This window comes from Salmo trutta, chromosome 13 (assembly GCF_901001165.1).
Source record: "Salmo trutta chromosome 13, fSalTru1.1, whole genome shotgun sequence".
NCBI classification, from domain to species: Eukaryota; Metazoa; Chordata; class Actinopteri; order Salmoniformes; family Salmonidae; genus Salmo; species Salmo trutta.
The window spans coordinates 81,211,620-81,227,883 of NC_042969.1; the positions used below are offsets into that span (position 1 = coordinate 81,211,620).

General features: G+C 43.3%; 1 protein-coding gene across 1 annotated transcript in view; it reads left to right on the top strand.

The window, feature by feature from the left end:
- Window positions 1–16,264, top strand: part of LOC115206605 (cGMP-dependent 3',5'-cyclic phosphodiesterase) — a gene marked incomplete at its 5' end in the record, with an annotated part of 58,562 nt that overhangs the window by 31,063 nt on the left and 11,235 nt on the right. Inside the window, 7 exons of the mRNA XM_029773751.1 lie at window positions 1,461–1,612; window positions 2,192–2,255; window positions 2,361–2,442; window positions 2,548–2,722; window positions 3,983–4,095; window positions 12,853–12,930; window positions 14,127–14,249. Coding sequence (XP_029629611.1) covers window positions 1,461–1,612; window positions 2,192–2,255; window positions 2,361–2,442; window positions 2,548–2,722; window positions 3,983–4,095; window positions 12,853–12,930; window positions 14,127–14,249 — 787 coding nt within the window. The remainder of the gene's footprint in view (window positions 1–1,460; window positions 1,613–2,191; window positions 2,256–2,360; window positions 2,443–2,547; window positions 2,723–3,982; window positions 4,096–12,852; window positions 12,931–14,126; window positions 14,250–16,264) is intronic.

Sequence of the window (16,264 nt, forward strand, 5' to 3'; positions counted from 1 at the left end):
GCTGACTACAGTCCCCATAGTAACACTGACAGACTGGCTATGTAGGGGATTATTAGTGAACTGTGTAGCAGATGAGTTTATCCTCTTATTTCTGGTATTTACAGTATAACTTACTCCTTTTTCCTATCCTTCTTTCCCATCATCCCTCTATCTCATCTCCCATCATCCCTCTCTCCCATCATCCCTCTCTCCCATCATCCCTCTATCTCATCTCCCATCATCCCTCTCTCCCATCATCCCTCTCTCCCATCATCCCTCTCTCCCATCATCCCTCTCTCCCATCATCCCTCTATCTCATCATCCCTCTATCTCATCTCCCATCATCCCTCTCTCCCATCATCCCTCTATCTCATCTCCCATCATCCCTCTCTCCCATCATCCCTCTCTCCCATCATCCCTCTCTCTCGTCATCCCTCTCTCCCATCATCCCTCTCTCTCATCATCCCTCTCTCCCATCATCCCTCTCTCCCATCATCCCTCTCTCCCATCATCCCTCTCTCCCATCATCCCTCTCTCTCATCATCCCTCTCTCATCATCCCTCCCATCCCTGGATGATGTTGGTGTTGTAGGGCGGGGCTAATCATTAACCCCTCGAGGGCTGAAATACTGATGCTAGTTCATTGATTTGTTAATGTTGCTGATTGGCTGGGGGGTTCACTCACCTGATGTCCCAGGTCTGAATCCATCCCTGATTAGTAGGAGAGAATGGAGACAGTAAAAATCCAATAGCACTATTTTCCTTGAATTTAACCTTTAATTCAGAGTCCATTTTTCCACCCCTCCATCCCTCTGTCCCTCCATCCATCTTTCATCTCAGTTGTCAGGCAACAGCCCCCACTCTACTCTACTTTCCTCTAAATATCTCTATCAATCACACTCGTCCCTTTCCACCTCTATTATACTCTCTCCATCTGTCTCTCATTCCACCCGGTCCCTCTCTCGTCCCCTTCCCGGTTCTATCCTCCTATCACATGCCGTATGTTCTGCCAGACAGATATCTGATGCTTCCCGTGCTTAGAGGAATCTGCATTCCAGATAGCCTACTGATTCTTTGTGCCAACAAGCCAATCAGGGTCTAGCGCCAGCCTACTGTCAGAAACAGCCCAGTCTCAGAGGTTGAGTTTCTGCAGAGTGGTGACTGGATGAGGGAATCGTTTTTCCTGATTATGTGACCTGACCTGAAAAAGAAATCCTTCATAATCAAGTCCTCTAGTCTAGAATGACCACCGTTTTTTCCCTTTTATTGACATTCTGCTGGTCTCTCCTCTATAGTGATCGGAGTGGTGAGGTGTTGCCATCTGCAGGCAGAGTTGTGTAACTGATGTTATTGTAACAGCTGAGGCCTTTAGTCTATCCATCTGGCCTGTTTAAACACATATTATTCTATTGATCAGTCAACTTTTCTCCACTTTGGAATTCAATGTTTCATTTTGGATACAAATGTGTTCTCTCTGTGCAGACACACAGAGGCGGACGAACATAAGATCCAGCACTGCTTCTGTTACACCTCCACTGTCCTCACCTCCACACTGGCCTTCCAGAAAGAACAGAAACTCAAAGTGGAGTGTCAGGCACTGTTACAGGTAGCCAAGAATCTCTTCACACATCTGGGTGAGTTATCCTCCCTTCTCTCCTCTCCTCTCTCCTCTCTCCTCTCTCCTCTCTCCTCTCCTCTCCTCTCCTCTCCTCTGTTCTCTCCTCTCCTCTCCTCTGTTCTCTCCTCTCCTCTCCTCTCCTCTCCTCTCCTCTCCTCTGTTCTCTCCTCTCCCCCTCCCTCTCTCCTCTCTCCTCTCCTCTCCTCTCCTCTCCTCTCCTTTCCTCTCCTCTGTTCTCTCCTCTCCTCTCCTCTGTTCTCTCCTCTCCTCTCCTCTCCTCTCCTCCCTCCCTCCCTCCCTCCCTCCCTCCCTCCCTCCCTCCCTCCCTCCTCTCCTCTCCTCTCCTCTCCTCTGTTCTCTCGTCTCCTCCTCCTCTCCTCTCCTCTCCTCCCTCCTCTCCTCTCCTGTGTTCTCTCCTCTCCTCTGTTCTCTCGTCTCCTCCTCTCCTCTCCTCTGTTCTCTCCTCTCCTCCTCTCTTCTCTCCTCCGGCTCAGATCGAATCCCTACAGACTGATAATACAACCCTACTTGTGGTAGATCAGCCTGCTTATCCATCCATCCCCACCCTGTGCTCTCTCTCTCTCTCTCTCTGTAGATGATGTGTCTGTGCTGTTGCAAGAGATTATAGTTGAGGCCAGGAACCTCAGTGATGCAGAGATGTGAGTTCTTGATGTGAAACAAACTAAACCAGCTAACATGCTTTCCAGAATAACTAATGTGGAGGAAAATAGAATATAATATTTATTCTCTCTCTCTGTCTATAGTTGTTCTGTGTTCCTATTGGATCAAGTCAGCCATGAGCTGGTTGCCAAGGTGTTTGATGGGGGTGTGGTCAGTGATGATGAGGTAGAACACGTCTAGAACTTCTCTGTTTGACGATTACAAAGATTATAATGATGATGCCGTTAACGACGAAGAAGAAGATTCTAAAGATAGTCTGTGTGTGTGCAGAAGGAGTTTCGTATCCCTGCGGACCAGGGCATAGCGGGTCATGTAGCTATGACTGGGCAGATCCTGAACATTAAGGATGCGTACTCCCACCCTCTGTTCTACCGAGGAGTGGACGACAGCACCGGGTTTAGAACACGCAACATCCTCTGCTTCCCCATCAAGGACGAGAACAATGGTGAGAACTAAACTAACACTACTGGTGTTAACAATTGAACTAACACTACACTGGAGTAAACAACTGAATTAACACGACTGGTGTTAACAACTAAACTAACACTACTGGTGTTAACAACTAAACTAACACTACTGGTGTTAACAACTGAACTAACACTACTGGTGTTAACAACTAAACTAACACTACTGGTGTTAACAACTGAACTAACACGACTGGTGTTAACAACTGAACTAACACTACTAGTGTTAACAACTGAACTAACACTACTGGTGTTAACAACTAAACTAACACTACTAGTGTTAACAACTGAACTAACACTACACTGGAGTAAACACCTAAACTAACACTACTGGTGTTAACAACTAAACTAACACTACTGGTGTTAACAATAAACTAACATTACTGGTGTTAACAACTGAACTAACACTACACTGGAGTTAACAACTAAACAAACACTACACTGGAGTAAACAACTGAACTAACATTAATGGTGTTAACAATAAACTAACACTACACTGGAGTTAACAACTAAACTAACACTACACTGGAGTAAATAGCTGAACTACACTACACTGGAGTAAACAACTAAACGAACACTACACTGGAGTAAATAGCTGAACTAACACTACACTGGAGTAAATAACTGAACTAACACTACTGGTGTTAACAACTAAACTAACACTACACTGGAGTAAATATCTGAACTAACACTACACTGGAGTAAACAACTAAACTAACACTACACTGGACTAAACAATTCCATACACAACCATTCAATACACAGCATCACCTATACTGCTCCATTTCTCATCTCCCTTCTTCAATTCAAGGGGCTTTATTGGCATGGGAAACAACTGTTAACATTGCCAAAGCAAGTGAAATAAACAGTAAAATAAACAATAAAAATTAACAGTAAACATTACACTCGGAATAAAGACATTTACAAATGCCATACGGTGTTGTAACGGTGTACAAATGGTTAAAGTACAAAAGGGAAAATAAATAAGCATAAATATGGGTTATATTTACAATGGTGTTTGTTCTTCACTGGTTGACCTTTTCTTGTGGCAACAGGTCACAAATCGTTCTCTGTCTCTCTCCCTCTGTTTCTCTCTCTCTCTCTCTGTCTGTGTCTCTCATTTCTCCCTCTCCCTCTCTGTTTCTCTCTCTCTCTCTGTCTGTCTCTCTCTCTCTCATTTCTCCCTCTCCCTCTCTTTTTCTCCCTCTCCCTCTCCCCCTCTCTCTCTCCCTCTCTCCCAGAGGTGATTGGGGTGGCTGAGTTGGTCAATAAGACTAATGGACCGTGGTTTAACCGATTCGATGAGGACCTGGCCACTGCTTTCTCCATCTACTGTGGAATCAGCATCGCACACGTGAGTCAGACACACTACCCAAAGCTACACAAGAACCGCTGATCTCTGGCATTCTAGTCATGCCACAGTCACACAGAGTGTTTTAAACAGTAGGATAAGGGACTGATGGTTAGTGCCCTATCGATGTGGTGTGGATTTAGTTGTGGTCAGACATGGTTGACTGACTGGTCTCTCCTGTATATTAATGTGGTTGACTGACTGGTCTCTCCTGTATATTAATGTGGTTGACTGACTGGTCTCTCCTGTATATTAATGTGGTTGACTGACTGGTCTCTCCTGTATATTAATGTGGTTGACTGACTGGTCTCTCCTGTATATTAATGTGGTTGACTGACTGGTCTCTCCTGTATAATAATGTGATTGACTGACTGGTCTCTCCTGTATAATAATGTGGTTGACTGACTGCTCTCTCCTGTATATTAATGTGGTTGACTGACTGGTCTCTCCTGTATATTAATGTGGTTGACTGACTGGTCTCTCCTGTATATTAATGTGGTTGACTGACTGGTCTCTCCTGTATATTAATGTGGTTGACTGACTGGTCTCTCCTGTATATTAATGTGGTTGACTGACTGGTCTCTCCTGTATAATAATGTGATTGACTGACTGGTCTCTCCTGTATAATAATGTGGTTGACTGACTGCTCTCTCCTGTATATTAATGTGGTTGACTGACTGGTCTCTCCTGTATATTAATGTGGTTGACTGACTGGTCTCTCCTGTATATTAATGTGGTTGACTGACTGGTCTCTCCTGTATATTAATGTGGTTGACTGACTGGTCTCTCCTGTATATTAATGTGATTGACTGACTGGTCTCTCCTGTATATTAATGTGGTTGACTGACTGGTCTCTCCTATATATTAATGTGGTTGACTGACTGGTCTCTCCTGTATAATAATGTGGTTGACTGACTGGTCTCTCCTGTATAATAATGTGGTTGACTGAGTGGTCTCTCCTGTATATTAATGTGGTTGACTTACTGGTCTCTCCTGTATATTAATGTGGTTGACTGACTGGTCTCTCCTGTATATTAATGTGGTTGACTGACTGGTCTCTCCTGTATATTAATGTGGTTGACTGACTGGTCTCTCCTGTATAATAATGTGGTTGACTGACTTGTCTCTCCTGTATATTAATGTGGTTGACTGACTGGTCTCTCCTGTATAATAATGTGGTTGACTGACTGGTCTCTCCTGTATATTAATGTGGTTGACTGACTGGTCTCTCCTGTATAATAATGTGGTTGACTGACTGGTCTCTCCTGTATATTAATGTGGTTGACTGACTGGTCTCTCCTGTATAATAATGTGGTTGACTGACTGGTCTCTCCTGTATAATAATGTGGTTGACTGACTGGTCTCTCCTGTATATTAATGTGGTTGACTGACTGGTCTCTCCTGTATAATAATGTGGTTGACTGACTGGTCTCTCCTTATAATAATGTGGTTGACTGACTGGTCTCTCCTGTATAATAATGTGGTTGACTGACTGGTCTCTCCTGTATATTAATGTGGTTGACTGACGGGTCTCTCCTGTATATTAATGTGGTTGACTGACTGGTCTCTCCTGTATATTAATGTGGTTGTGATTGACTGACTCGTCTCTCCTGTATATTATTGTGGTTGTGATTGACTGACTGGTCTCTCCTGTGTAATAATGTGATTGACTGACTGGTCTCTCCTGTATATTAATGTGATTGACTGACTGGTCTCTCCGGTATATTAATGTGGTTGACTGACTGGTCTCTCCTGTATATTAATGTGATTGACTGACTGGTCTCTCCTGTATAATAATGTGGTTGACTGACTGGTCTCTCCTGTATATTAATGTTGTTGACTGACTGGTCTCTCCTGTATAATAATGTGGTTGACTGACTGGTCTCTCCTGTATATTAATGTGATTGACTGACTGGTCTCTCCTGTATATTAATGTGGTTGACTGACTGGTCTCTCCTATATAATATTGTGGTTGACTGACTGGTCTCTCCTGTATATTAATGTGGTTGACTGACTGGTCTCTCCTGTATATTAATGTGGTTGACTGACTGCTCTCTCCTGTATAATAATGTGGTTGACTGACTGGTCTCTCCTGTATAATAATGTGGTTGACTGACTGGTCTCTCCTGTATATTAATGTGGTTGACTGACTGGTCTCTCCTGTATATTATTGTGGTTGACTGACGGGTATCTCCTGTATAATAATGTGGTGGACTGACTGGTCTCTCCTGTATATTAATGTGGTTGACTGACTGGTTTCTCCTGTATATTAATGTGGTTGACTGACTGGTCTCTCCTGTATAATAATGTAGTTGACTGACTGGTCTCTCCTGTATATTAATGTGGTTGACTGACTGGTCTCTCCTGTATATTAATGTGGTTGACTGACTGGTCTTTCCAGTGTAATAATGTGGTTGACTGACTGGTCTCTCCTGTATAATAATGTGGTTGACTGACTGGTCTCTCCTGTATAATAATGTGGTTGACTGACTGGTCTCTCCTGTATAATAATGTGGTTGACTGACTGGTCTCTCCTGTATATTAATGTGGTTGACCGACTGGTCTCTCCTGTATATTAATGTGGTGGACTGACTGCTCTCTCCTGTATAATATTGTGGTTGACTGACTGGTCTCTCCTGTATATTAATGTGGTTGTGATTGACTGACTGGTCTCTCCTGTATAATAATGTGGTTGACTGACTGGTCTCTCCTGTATATTAATGTGGTTGGCTGACTGGTCTTTCCTGTATATTAATGTGGTTGACTGACTGGTCTCTCCTGTATGTTAATGTGGTTGACTGACTGGTCTCTCCTGTATATTAATGTGGTTGACTGACTGGTCTCTCCTGTATAATAATGTGGTTGACTGACTGGTCTCTCCTTATAATAATGTGGTTGACTGACTGGTCTCTCCTGTATAATAATGTGGTTGACTGACTGGTCTCTCCTGTATAATAATGTGGTTGACTGACTGGTGTCTCCTGTATAATATTGTGGTTGACTGACTGGTCTCTCCTGTATATTAATGTGGTTGACTGACTGGTCTCTCCTGTATATTAATGTGGTTGACTGACTGGTCTCTCCTGTATAACATTGTGGTTGACTGACTGGTCTCTCCTGTATATTAATGTGGTTGACTGACTGGTCTCTCCTGTATATTAATGTGGTTGACTGACTGGTCTCTCCTGTATAATAATGTGGTTGTGATTGACTGACTGGTCTTTCCTGTTTATTAATGTCGTTGACTTACTGGTCTCTCCTGTATGTTAATGTGGTTGACTGACTGGTCTCTCCTGTATATTAATGTGGTTGACTGACTGGTCTCTCCTGTATAATAATGTGGTTGACTGACTGGTCTCTCCTTATAATAATGTGGTTGACTGACTGGTCTCTCCTGTATAATAATGTGGTTGACTGACTGGTCTCTCCTGTATATTAATGTGGTTGACTGACTGGTCTCTCCTGTATATTAATGTGGTTGACTGACTGGTCTCTCCTGTATATTAATGTGGTTGTGATTGACTGACTCGTCTCTCCTGTATATTATTGTGGTTGTGATTGACTGACTGGTCTCTCCTGTGTAATAATGTGATTGACTGACTGGTCTCTCCTGTATATTAATGTGATTGACTGACTGGTCTCTCCGGTATATTAATGTGGTTGACTGACTGGTCTCTCCTGTATATTAATGTGATTGACTGACTGGTCTCTCCTGTATAATAATGTGGTTGACTGACTGGTCTCTCCTGTATATTAATGTTGTTGACTGACTGGTCTCTCCTGTATAATAATGTGGTTGACTGACTGGTCTCTCCTGTATATTAATGTGATTGACTGACTGGTCTCTCCTGTATATTAATGTGGTTGACTGACTGGTCTCTCCTATATGATATTGTGGTTGACTGACTGGTCTCTCCTGTATATTAATGTGGTTGACTGACTGGTCTCTCCTGTATATTAATGTGGTTGACTGACTGCTCTCTCCTGTATAATAATGTGGTTGACTGACTGGTCTCTCCTGTATAATAATGTGGTTGACTGACTGGTCTCTCCTGTATATTAATGTGGTTGACTGACTGGTCTCTCCTGTATATTATTGTGGTTGACTGACGGGTATCTCCTGTATAATAATGTGGTGGACTGACTGGTCTCTCCTGTATATTAATGTGGTTGACTGACTGGTTTCTCCTGTATATTAATGTGGTTGACTGACTGGTCTCTCCTGTATAATAATGTAGTTGACTGACTGGTCTCTCCTGTATATTAATGTGGTTGACTGACTGGTCTCTCCTGTATATTAATGTGGTTGACTGACTGGTCTTTCCAGTGTAATAATGTGGTTGACTGACTGGTCTCTCCTGTATAATAATGTGGTTGACTGACTGGTCTCTCCTGTATAATAATGTGGTTGACTGACTGGTCTCTCCTGTATATTAATGTGGTTGACTGACTGGTCTCTCCTGTATATTAATGTGGTTGTGATTGACTGACTGGTCTCTCCTGTATAATAATGTGGTTGACTGACTGGTCTCTCCTGTATAATAATGTGGTTGACTGACTGGTCTCTCCTGTATAATAATGTGGTTGACTGACTGGTCTCTCCTGTATAATAATGTGGTTGACTGACTGGTCTCTCCTGTATATTAATGTGGTTGACTGACTGGTCTCCCCTGTATATTAATGTGGTTGTGATTGACTGACTGGTCTCTCCTGTATAATAATGTGGTTGACTGACTGGTCTCTCCTGTATAATAATGTGCTTGACTGACTGGTCTCTCCTGTATAATAATGTGGTTGACTGACTGGTCTCTCCTGTATATTAATGTGGTTGACTGACTGGTCTCTCTGTATAATAATGTGGTTGACTGACTGGTCTCTCCTGTATATTAATGTGGTTGACTGACTGGTCTCTCCTGTATATTAATGTGGTTGACTGACTGGTCTCTCCTGTATAATAATGTGGTTGACTGACTGGTCTCTCCTGTATATTAATGTGGTTGACTGACTCGTCTCTCCTCTATGTTAATGTGGTTGACTGACTGGTCTCTCCTGTATGTTAATGTGGTTGACTGACTGGTCTCTCCTGTATATTATTGTGGTTGACTGACGGGTATCTCCTGTATAATAATGTGGTGGACTGACTGGTCTCTCCTGTATATTAATGTGGTTGACTGACTGGTTTCTCCTGTATATTAATGTGGTTGACTGACTGGTCTCTCCTGTATAATAATGTAGTTGACTGACTGGTCGCTCCTGTATATTAATGTGGTTGACTGACTGGTCTCTCCTGTATATTAATGTGGTTGACTGACTGGTCTTTCCAGTGTAATAATGTGGTTGACTGACTGGTCTCTCCTGTATAATAATGTGGTTGACTGACTGGTCTCTCCTGTATAATAATGTGGTTGACTGACTGGTCTCTCCTGTATAATAATGTGGTTGACTGACTGGTCTCTCCTGTATATTAATGTGGTTGACCGACTGGTCTCTCCTGTATATTAATGTGGTGGACTGACTGCTCTCTCCTGTATAATATTGTGGTTGACTGACTGGTCTCTCCTGTATATTAATGTGGTTGTGATTGACTGACTGGTCTCTCCTGTATAATAATGTGGTTGACTGACTGGTCTCTCCTGTATATTAATGTGGTTGGCTGACTGGTCTTTCCTGTATATTAATGTGGTTGACTGACTGGTCTCTCCTGTATGTTAATGTGGTTGACTGACTGGTCTCTCCTGTATATTAATGTGGTTGACTGACTGGTCTTTCCTGTATAATAATGTGGTTGACTGACTGGTCTCTCCTTATAATAATGTGGTTGACTGACTGGTCTCTCCTGTATAATAATGTGGTTGACTGACTGGTCTCTCCTGTATAATAATGTGGTTGACTGACTGGTGTCTCCTGTATAATATTGTGGTTGACTGACTGGTCTCTCCTGTATATTAATGTGGTTGACTGACTGGTCTCTCCTGTATATTAATGTGGTTGACTGACTGGTCTCTCCGGTATAACATTGCATTTGACTGACTGGTCTCTCCTGTATATTAATGTGGTTGACTGACTGGTCTCTCCTGTATATTAATGTGGTTGACTGACTGGTCTCTCCTGTATAATAATGTGGTTGTGATTGACTGACTGGTCTTTCCTGTTTATTAATGTCGTTGACTTACTGGTCTCTCCTGTATGTTAATGTGGTTGACTGACTGGTCTCTCCTGTATATTAATGTGGTTGACTGACTGGTCTCTCCTGTATAATAATGTGGTTGACTGACTGGTCTCTCCTTATAATAATGTGGTTGACTGACTGGTCTCTCCTGTATAATAATGTGGTTGACTGACTGGTCTCTCCTGTATATTAATGTGGTTGACTGACTGGTCTCTCCTGTATATTAATGTGGTTGACTGACTGGTCTCTCCTGTATATTAATGTGGTTGTGATTGACTGACTCGTCTCTCCTGTATATTATTGTGGTTGTGATTGACTGACTGGTCTCTCCTGTGTAATAATGTGATTGACTGACTGGTCTCTCCTGTATATTAATGTGATTGACTGACTGGTCTCTCCGGTATATTAATGTGGTTGACTGACTGGTCTCTCCTGTATATTAATGTGGTTGACTGACTGGTCTCTCCTGTATAATAATGTGGTTGACTGACTGGTCTCTCCTGTATATTAATGTGGTTGACTGACTGGTCTCTCCTGTATATTATTGTGGTTGACTGACGGGTATCTCCTGTATAATAATGTGGTGGACTGACTGGTCTCTCCTGTATATTAATGTGGTTGACTGACTGGTTTCTCCTGTATATTAATGTGGTTGACTGACTGGTCTCTCCTGTATAATAATGTAGTTGACTGACTGGTCTCTCCTGTATATTAATGTGGTTGACTGACTGGTCTCTCCTGTATATTAATGTGGTTGACTGACTGGTCTTTCCAGTGTAATAATGTGGTTGACTGACTGGTCTCTCCTGTATAATAATGTGGTTGACTGACTGGTCTCTCCTGTATAATAATGTGGTTGACTGACTGGTCTCTCCTGTATATTAATGTGGTTGACTGACTGGTCTCTCCTGTATATTAATGTGGTTGTGATTGACTGACTGGTCTCTCCTGTATAATAATGTGGTTGACTGACTGGTCTCTCCTGTATAATAATGTGGTTGACTGACTGGTCTCTCCTGTATAATAATGTGGTTGACTGACTGGTCTCTCCTGTATAATAATGTGGTTGACTGACTGGTCTCTCCTGTATATTAATGTGGTTGACTGACTGGTCTCCCCTGTATATTAATGTGGTTGTGATTGACTGACTGGTCTCTCCTGTATAATAATGTGGTTGACTGACTGGTCTCTCCTGTATAATAATGTGCTTGACTGACTGGTCTCTCCTGTATAATAATGTGGTTGACTGACTGGTCTCTCCTGTATATTAATGTGGTTGACTGACTGGTCTCTCTGTATAATAATGTGGTTGACTGACTGGTCTCTCCTGTATATTAATGTGGTTGACTGACTGGTCTCTCCTGTATATTAATGTGGTTGACTGACTGGTCTCTCCTGTATAATAATGTGGTTGACTGACTGGTCTCTCCTGTATATTAATGTGGTTGACTGACTCGTCTCTCCTCTATGTTAATGTGGTTGACTGACTGGTCTCTCCTGTATGTTAATGTGGTTGACTGACTGTTCTCTCCTGTATAATAATGTGGTTGACTGACTGGTCTCTCCTGTATATTAATGTGGTTGACTGACTGGTATCTCCTGTATAATAATGTGGTTGTGATTGACTGACTGGTCTCTCCTGTATATTAATGTGGTTGACTGACTGGTCTCTCCTGTATAATAATGTGATTGACTGACTGGTCTCTCCTGTATAATAATGTGGTTGACTGACTGGTCTCTCCTGTATAATAATGTGGTTGACTGACTGGTCTCTCCTGTATAATAATGTGGTTGACTGACTGGTCTCTCCTGTATAATAATGTGGTTGACTGACTGGTCTCTCCTGTATGTTAATGTGGTTGACTGACTGGTCTCTCCTGTATGTTAATGTGGTTGACTGACTGGTCTCTCCTGTATAATAATGTGGTTGACTGACTGGTCTCTCCTGTATATTAATGTGGTTGACTGACTGGTCTCTCCTGTATGTTAATGTGGTTGACTGACTGGTCTCTCCTGTATGTTAATGTGGTTGACTGACTGGTCTCTCCTGTATGTTAATGTGGTTGACTGACTGGTCTCTCCTGTATAATAATGTGGTTGACTGACTGGTCTCTCCTGTATGTTAATGTGGTTGACTGACTGGTCTCTCCTGTATGTTAATGTGGTTGACTGACTGGTCTCTCCTGTATGTTAATGTGGTTGACTGACTGGTCTCTCCTGTATGTTAATGTGGTTGACTGACTGGTCTCTCCTGTCTAATAATGTGGTTGACTGACTGGTCTCTCCTGTATAATAATGTGGTTGACTGACTGGTCTCTCCTGTATAATAATGTGGTTGACTGACTGGTCTCTCCTGTATATTAATGTGGTTGACTGACTGGTCTCTCCTGTATAATAATGTGGTTGACTGACTGGTCTCTCCTGTTTGTGTTCAGTCTCTCCTGTATAATAATGTGGTTGACTGACTGGTCTCTCCTGTATGTTAATGTGGTTGACTGACTGGTCTCTCCTGTGTAATAATGTGGTTGACTGACTGGTCTCTCCTGTATAATAATGTGGTTGACTGACTGGTCTCTCCTGTATGTTTTCAGTCTCTTCTGTATAAGAAGGTCCATGAGGCTCAGTTCAGATCCCACCTGGCCAACGAGATGATGATGTACCACATGAAGGTAAAACACACACACACACTACCCCCCAACACACACACACTACCCCCCCAAAACACACACACTACCCCCCAACACACACACACTACCCCCCAACACACACACACACTACCCCCCCAACACACACACAACTCCCCCAACACACACACACACTACCCCCCCAACACACACACACACTACTCCCCCAACACACACACACTACTCCCCCAACACACACACACTACTCCCCCAACACACACACACACACTACTCCCCCAACACACACACACACACACTACCCCCCCAACACACACACTACCCCCCAACACACACACACACACACACACTACCCCTCCAACACACACACACACTACCCCCCCAACACACACACACACTACCCCCCCGACACACACACACTACCCCCCAACACACACACACTACCCCCCAACACACACACACACTACCCCCCCAAAACACACACACTACCCCCCAACACACACACTACCCCCCAAAACACACACACTACCCCCCCAACACACACACACACTACCCCCCCAACACACACACACTACCCCCCCAACACACACACACACACTACCCCCCCAACACACACACACACACTACCCCCCCAAAACACACACACTACCCCCAACACACACACTACCCCCCCAAAACACACACACTACCCCCCAACACACACACACTACCCCCCAACACCACACACACTACCCCCCCAACACACACACACACACACTACCCCCCCAACACACACACACTACCCCCCCAACACACACACACTACCCCCAACACACACACACACACTACCCCCCCAAAACACACACACTACCCCCCAACACACACACACACTACCCGCCCAACACACACACACACACACACTACCCCCCCAACACACATACACACACACACACACACACACACACACACACACACACACACACACACACACACACACACACACACTAACCCCCAACACACACACACTACCCCCAACACACACACACACACACACACACTACCCCCAACACACACACACACACACACACACAGACATTAAGTGCAGCAGTAATATGTGTGTGTGTGTGTGTGTGTGTGTGTGTGTGTGTGTGTGTGTGTGTGTGTGTGTGTGTGTGTGTGTGTGTGTGTGTGTGTGTGTGTGTGTGTGTGTGTGTGTGTTTTTGTGTGTGTGTGTGTGTGTGTAGGTATCAGAGCAGGAAGTGGCCCAGCTGTTGGAAACTGGGCTGGAGCCAGTGGATGAGATTCATCCCTTATTCGCTGAGTTCACCTACACACCCCGCTCACTTCCTGACGACAACACACCCATGGTAAGACAAGCAGACAGAGAAAGAGTGTGTGTGTACGTGGAGGATGCTGAGGGGAGGACAGCTCATAATAATGGCTGAAACAGAGCGATTGAATGGCATCAAACCATGTTTGATGTATTTTATAACATTCCACTGATTCCGCTCCAGTCATTACTAAAAGCCTGTCCTCCCCAATTAAGGCGGCACCAGCCTCCTGTGGTGTGTCTCCATGCAAATCTACAGAGATGTATAGTAGCCATGGAGATGTATAGTAGGCATAGAGAGGTATAGTATCCATAGAGATATATAGTATCCATAGAGATGTATCCATAGACAGGTATAGTATCCATAGAGATGTATCCATAGACAGGTATAGTATCCATAGAGATGTATAATATCCATAGAGCGGTATAGTATCCATAGAGATGTATCCATAGAGAGGTATAGTATCCATAGAGATGTATCCATAGACAGGTATAGTATCCATAGAGAGGTATAGTATCCATAGAGAGGTATAATAGCCATAGAGGTTTCGTATCCATAGAGATTAATAGTTTCCATAGAGTAGTATAGTTTCAATTTCAGATTCAAGTTTTAATGTGCACAAGCACAGTGAATGTTTTTTTCCTGCAGCTCTAACCCCAACAATGCAGTAACCAATAACAATGTAGTTTTAAAAATAACAAGGTAGAACAAAACACACTAAAAATAAGAAATAAGAAGATCATGATAAAGTAAACATACTATATTTATTTATTTCACCTTTATTTAACCAGGTAGGCCAGTTGAGAAGAAGTTCTCATTTACAACTGCGACCTGGCCAAGATAGTTACACATGGGATAAACAAAAGTACATTCAATAACAATATAAAAATCTATATACAGTGAGTGCAAATGGAGTAAGGAGGTAAGGCAATAAATAGGCCAATAGTGGCGAAGTAATTACAATTTAGCAAATTAACACTGGAGTGATAGATGTGCAGATGATGATGTGCAAGTAGAAATACTGGTGTGCAAAAAAGTAAATAATAACAATGTGGGGATGAGGTAGTTGGATGGGCTATTTACAGATGGGCTATGTACAGCTGCAGAGATCGGTGAGCTGCTCAGATAGCTGCTGCTTGAAGTTAGTGAGGGAGATATGTCTCCAACTTCAGCGATTTTTGCAAATTTTGTTCCAGTCATTGGCAGTAGAGACCTGGAAGGAAAGGCGGCCAAATGTGGAATTGGCTTTGGGCGTGACCAGTGAGATATACCTGCTGAAGCGCGTGCTATGGGTGGGTGCTGCTATGGTGACCAGTGAGCTGAGATAAGGCGGAGCTTTACCTAGAAAAGACTTATAGATGACCTGGAGCCAGTGGGTCTTGCAACGAATATGTAGCGAGGGCCAGCCAACGAGAGCATACAGGTCGCAGTGGTGGGTAGTATATGGGGCTTTGGTGACAAACAGATGGCACTGTGATAGACTGCATCCAGTTTGCTGAGTAGAGTGCTGATGGCTATTTTGTAAATGACACCGCCGAAGTTGAGGATCGGTAGGATGGTCAGTTTTACAAGGGTATGTTTGTCAGCGTGAGTGAAGGAGGCTTTGTTGCGAAGTAGGAAGCCAATTCTAGATTTAATTTTGGATTGGAGATGCTTAATATGAGTCTGGAAGGAGAGTTTACAAACTAGCCAGACACCTAAGTATTTGTAGTTGTCCACATATTCTAAGTCAGAACCGTCCAGAGTAGTGATGCTAGTCGGGCGGTCAGGTGCGGGCAGCGATCGGTTGAAGAGCATGCATTTAGTTTTACTAACGTTTAAGAGCAGTTGGAGGCCACGGAAGGAGTGTTATATGGCATTGAAGCTCGTTTGGAGGTTTGTTAACCTGTTGGGGCTAGGGGGCAGTATTTGCACAGCCGGATAAAAAACTAACCCGATTTAAACTGGTTACTACTCTTGCCCAGAAACGAGAATATGCATATAATTAGTAGATTTGGATAGAAAACACTCTAAAGTTTCTAAAACTGTTTGAATGGTGTCTGTGAGTGTAA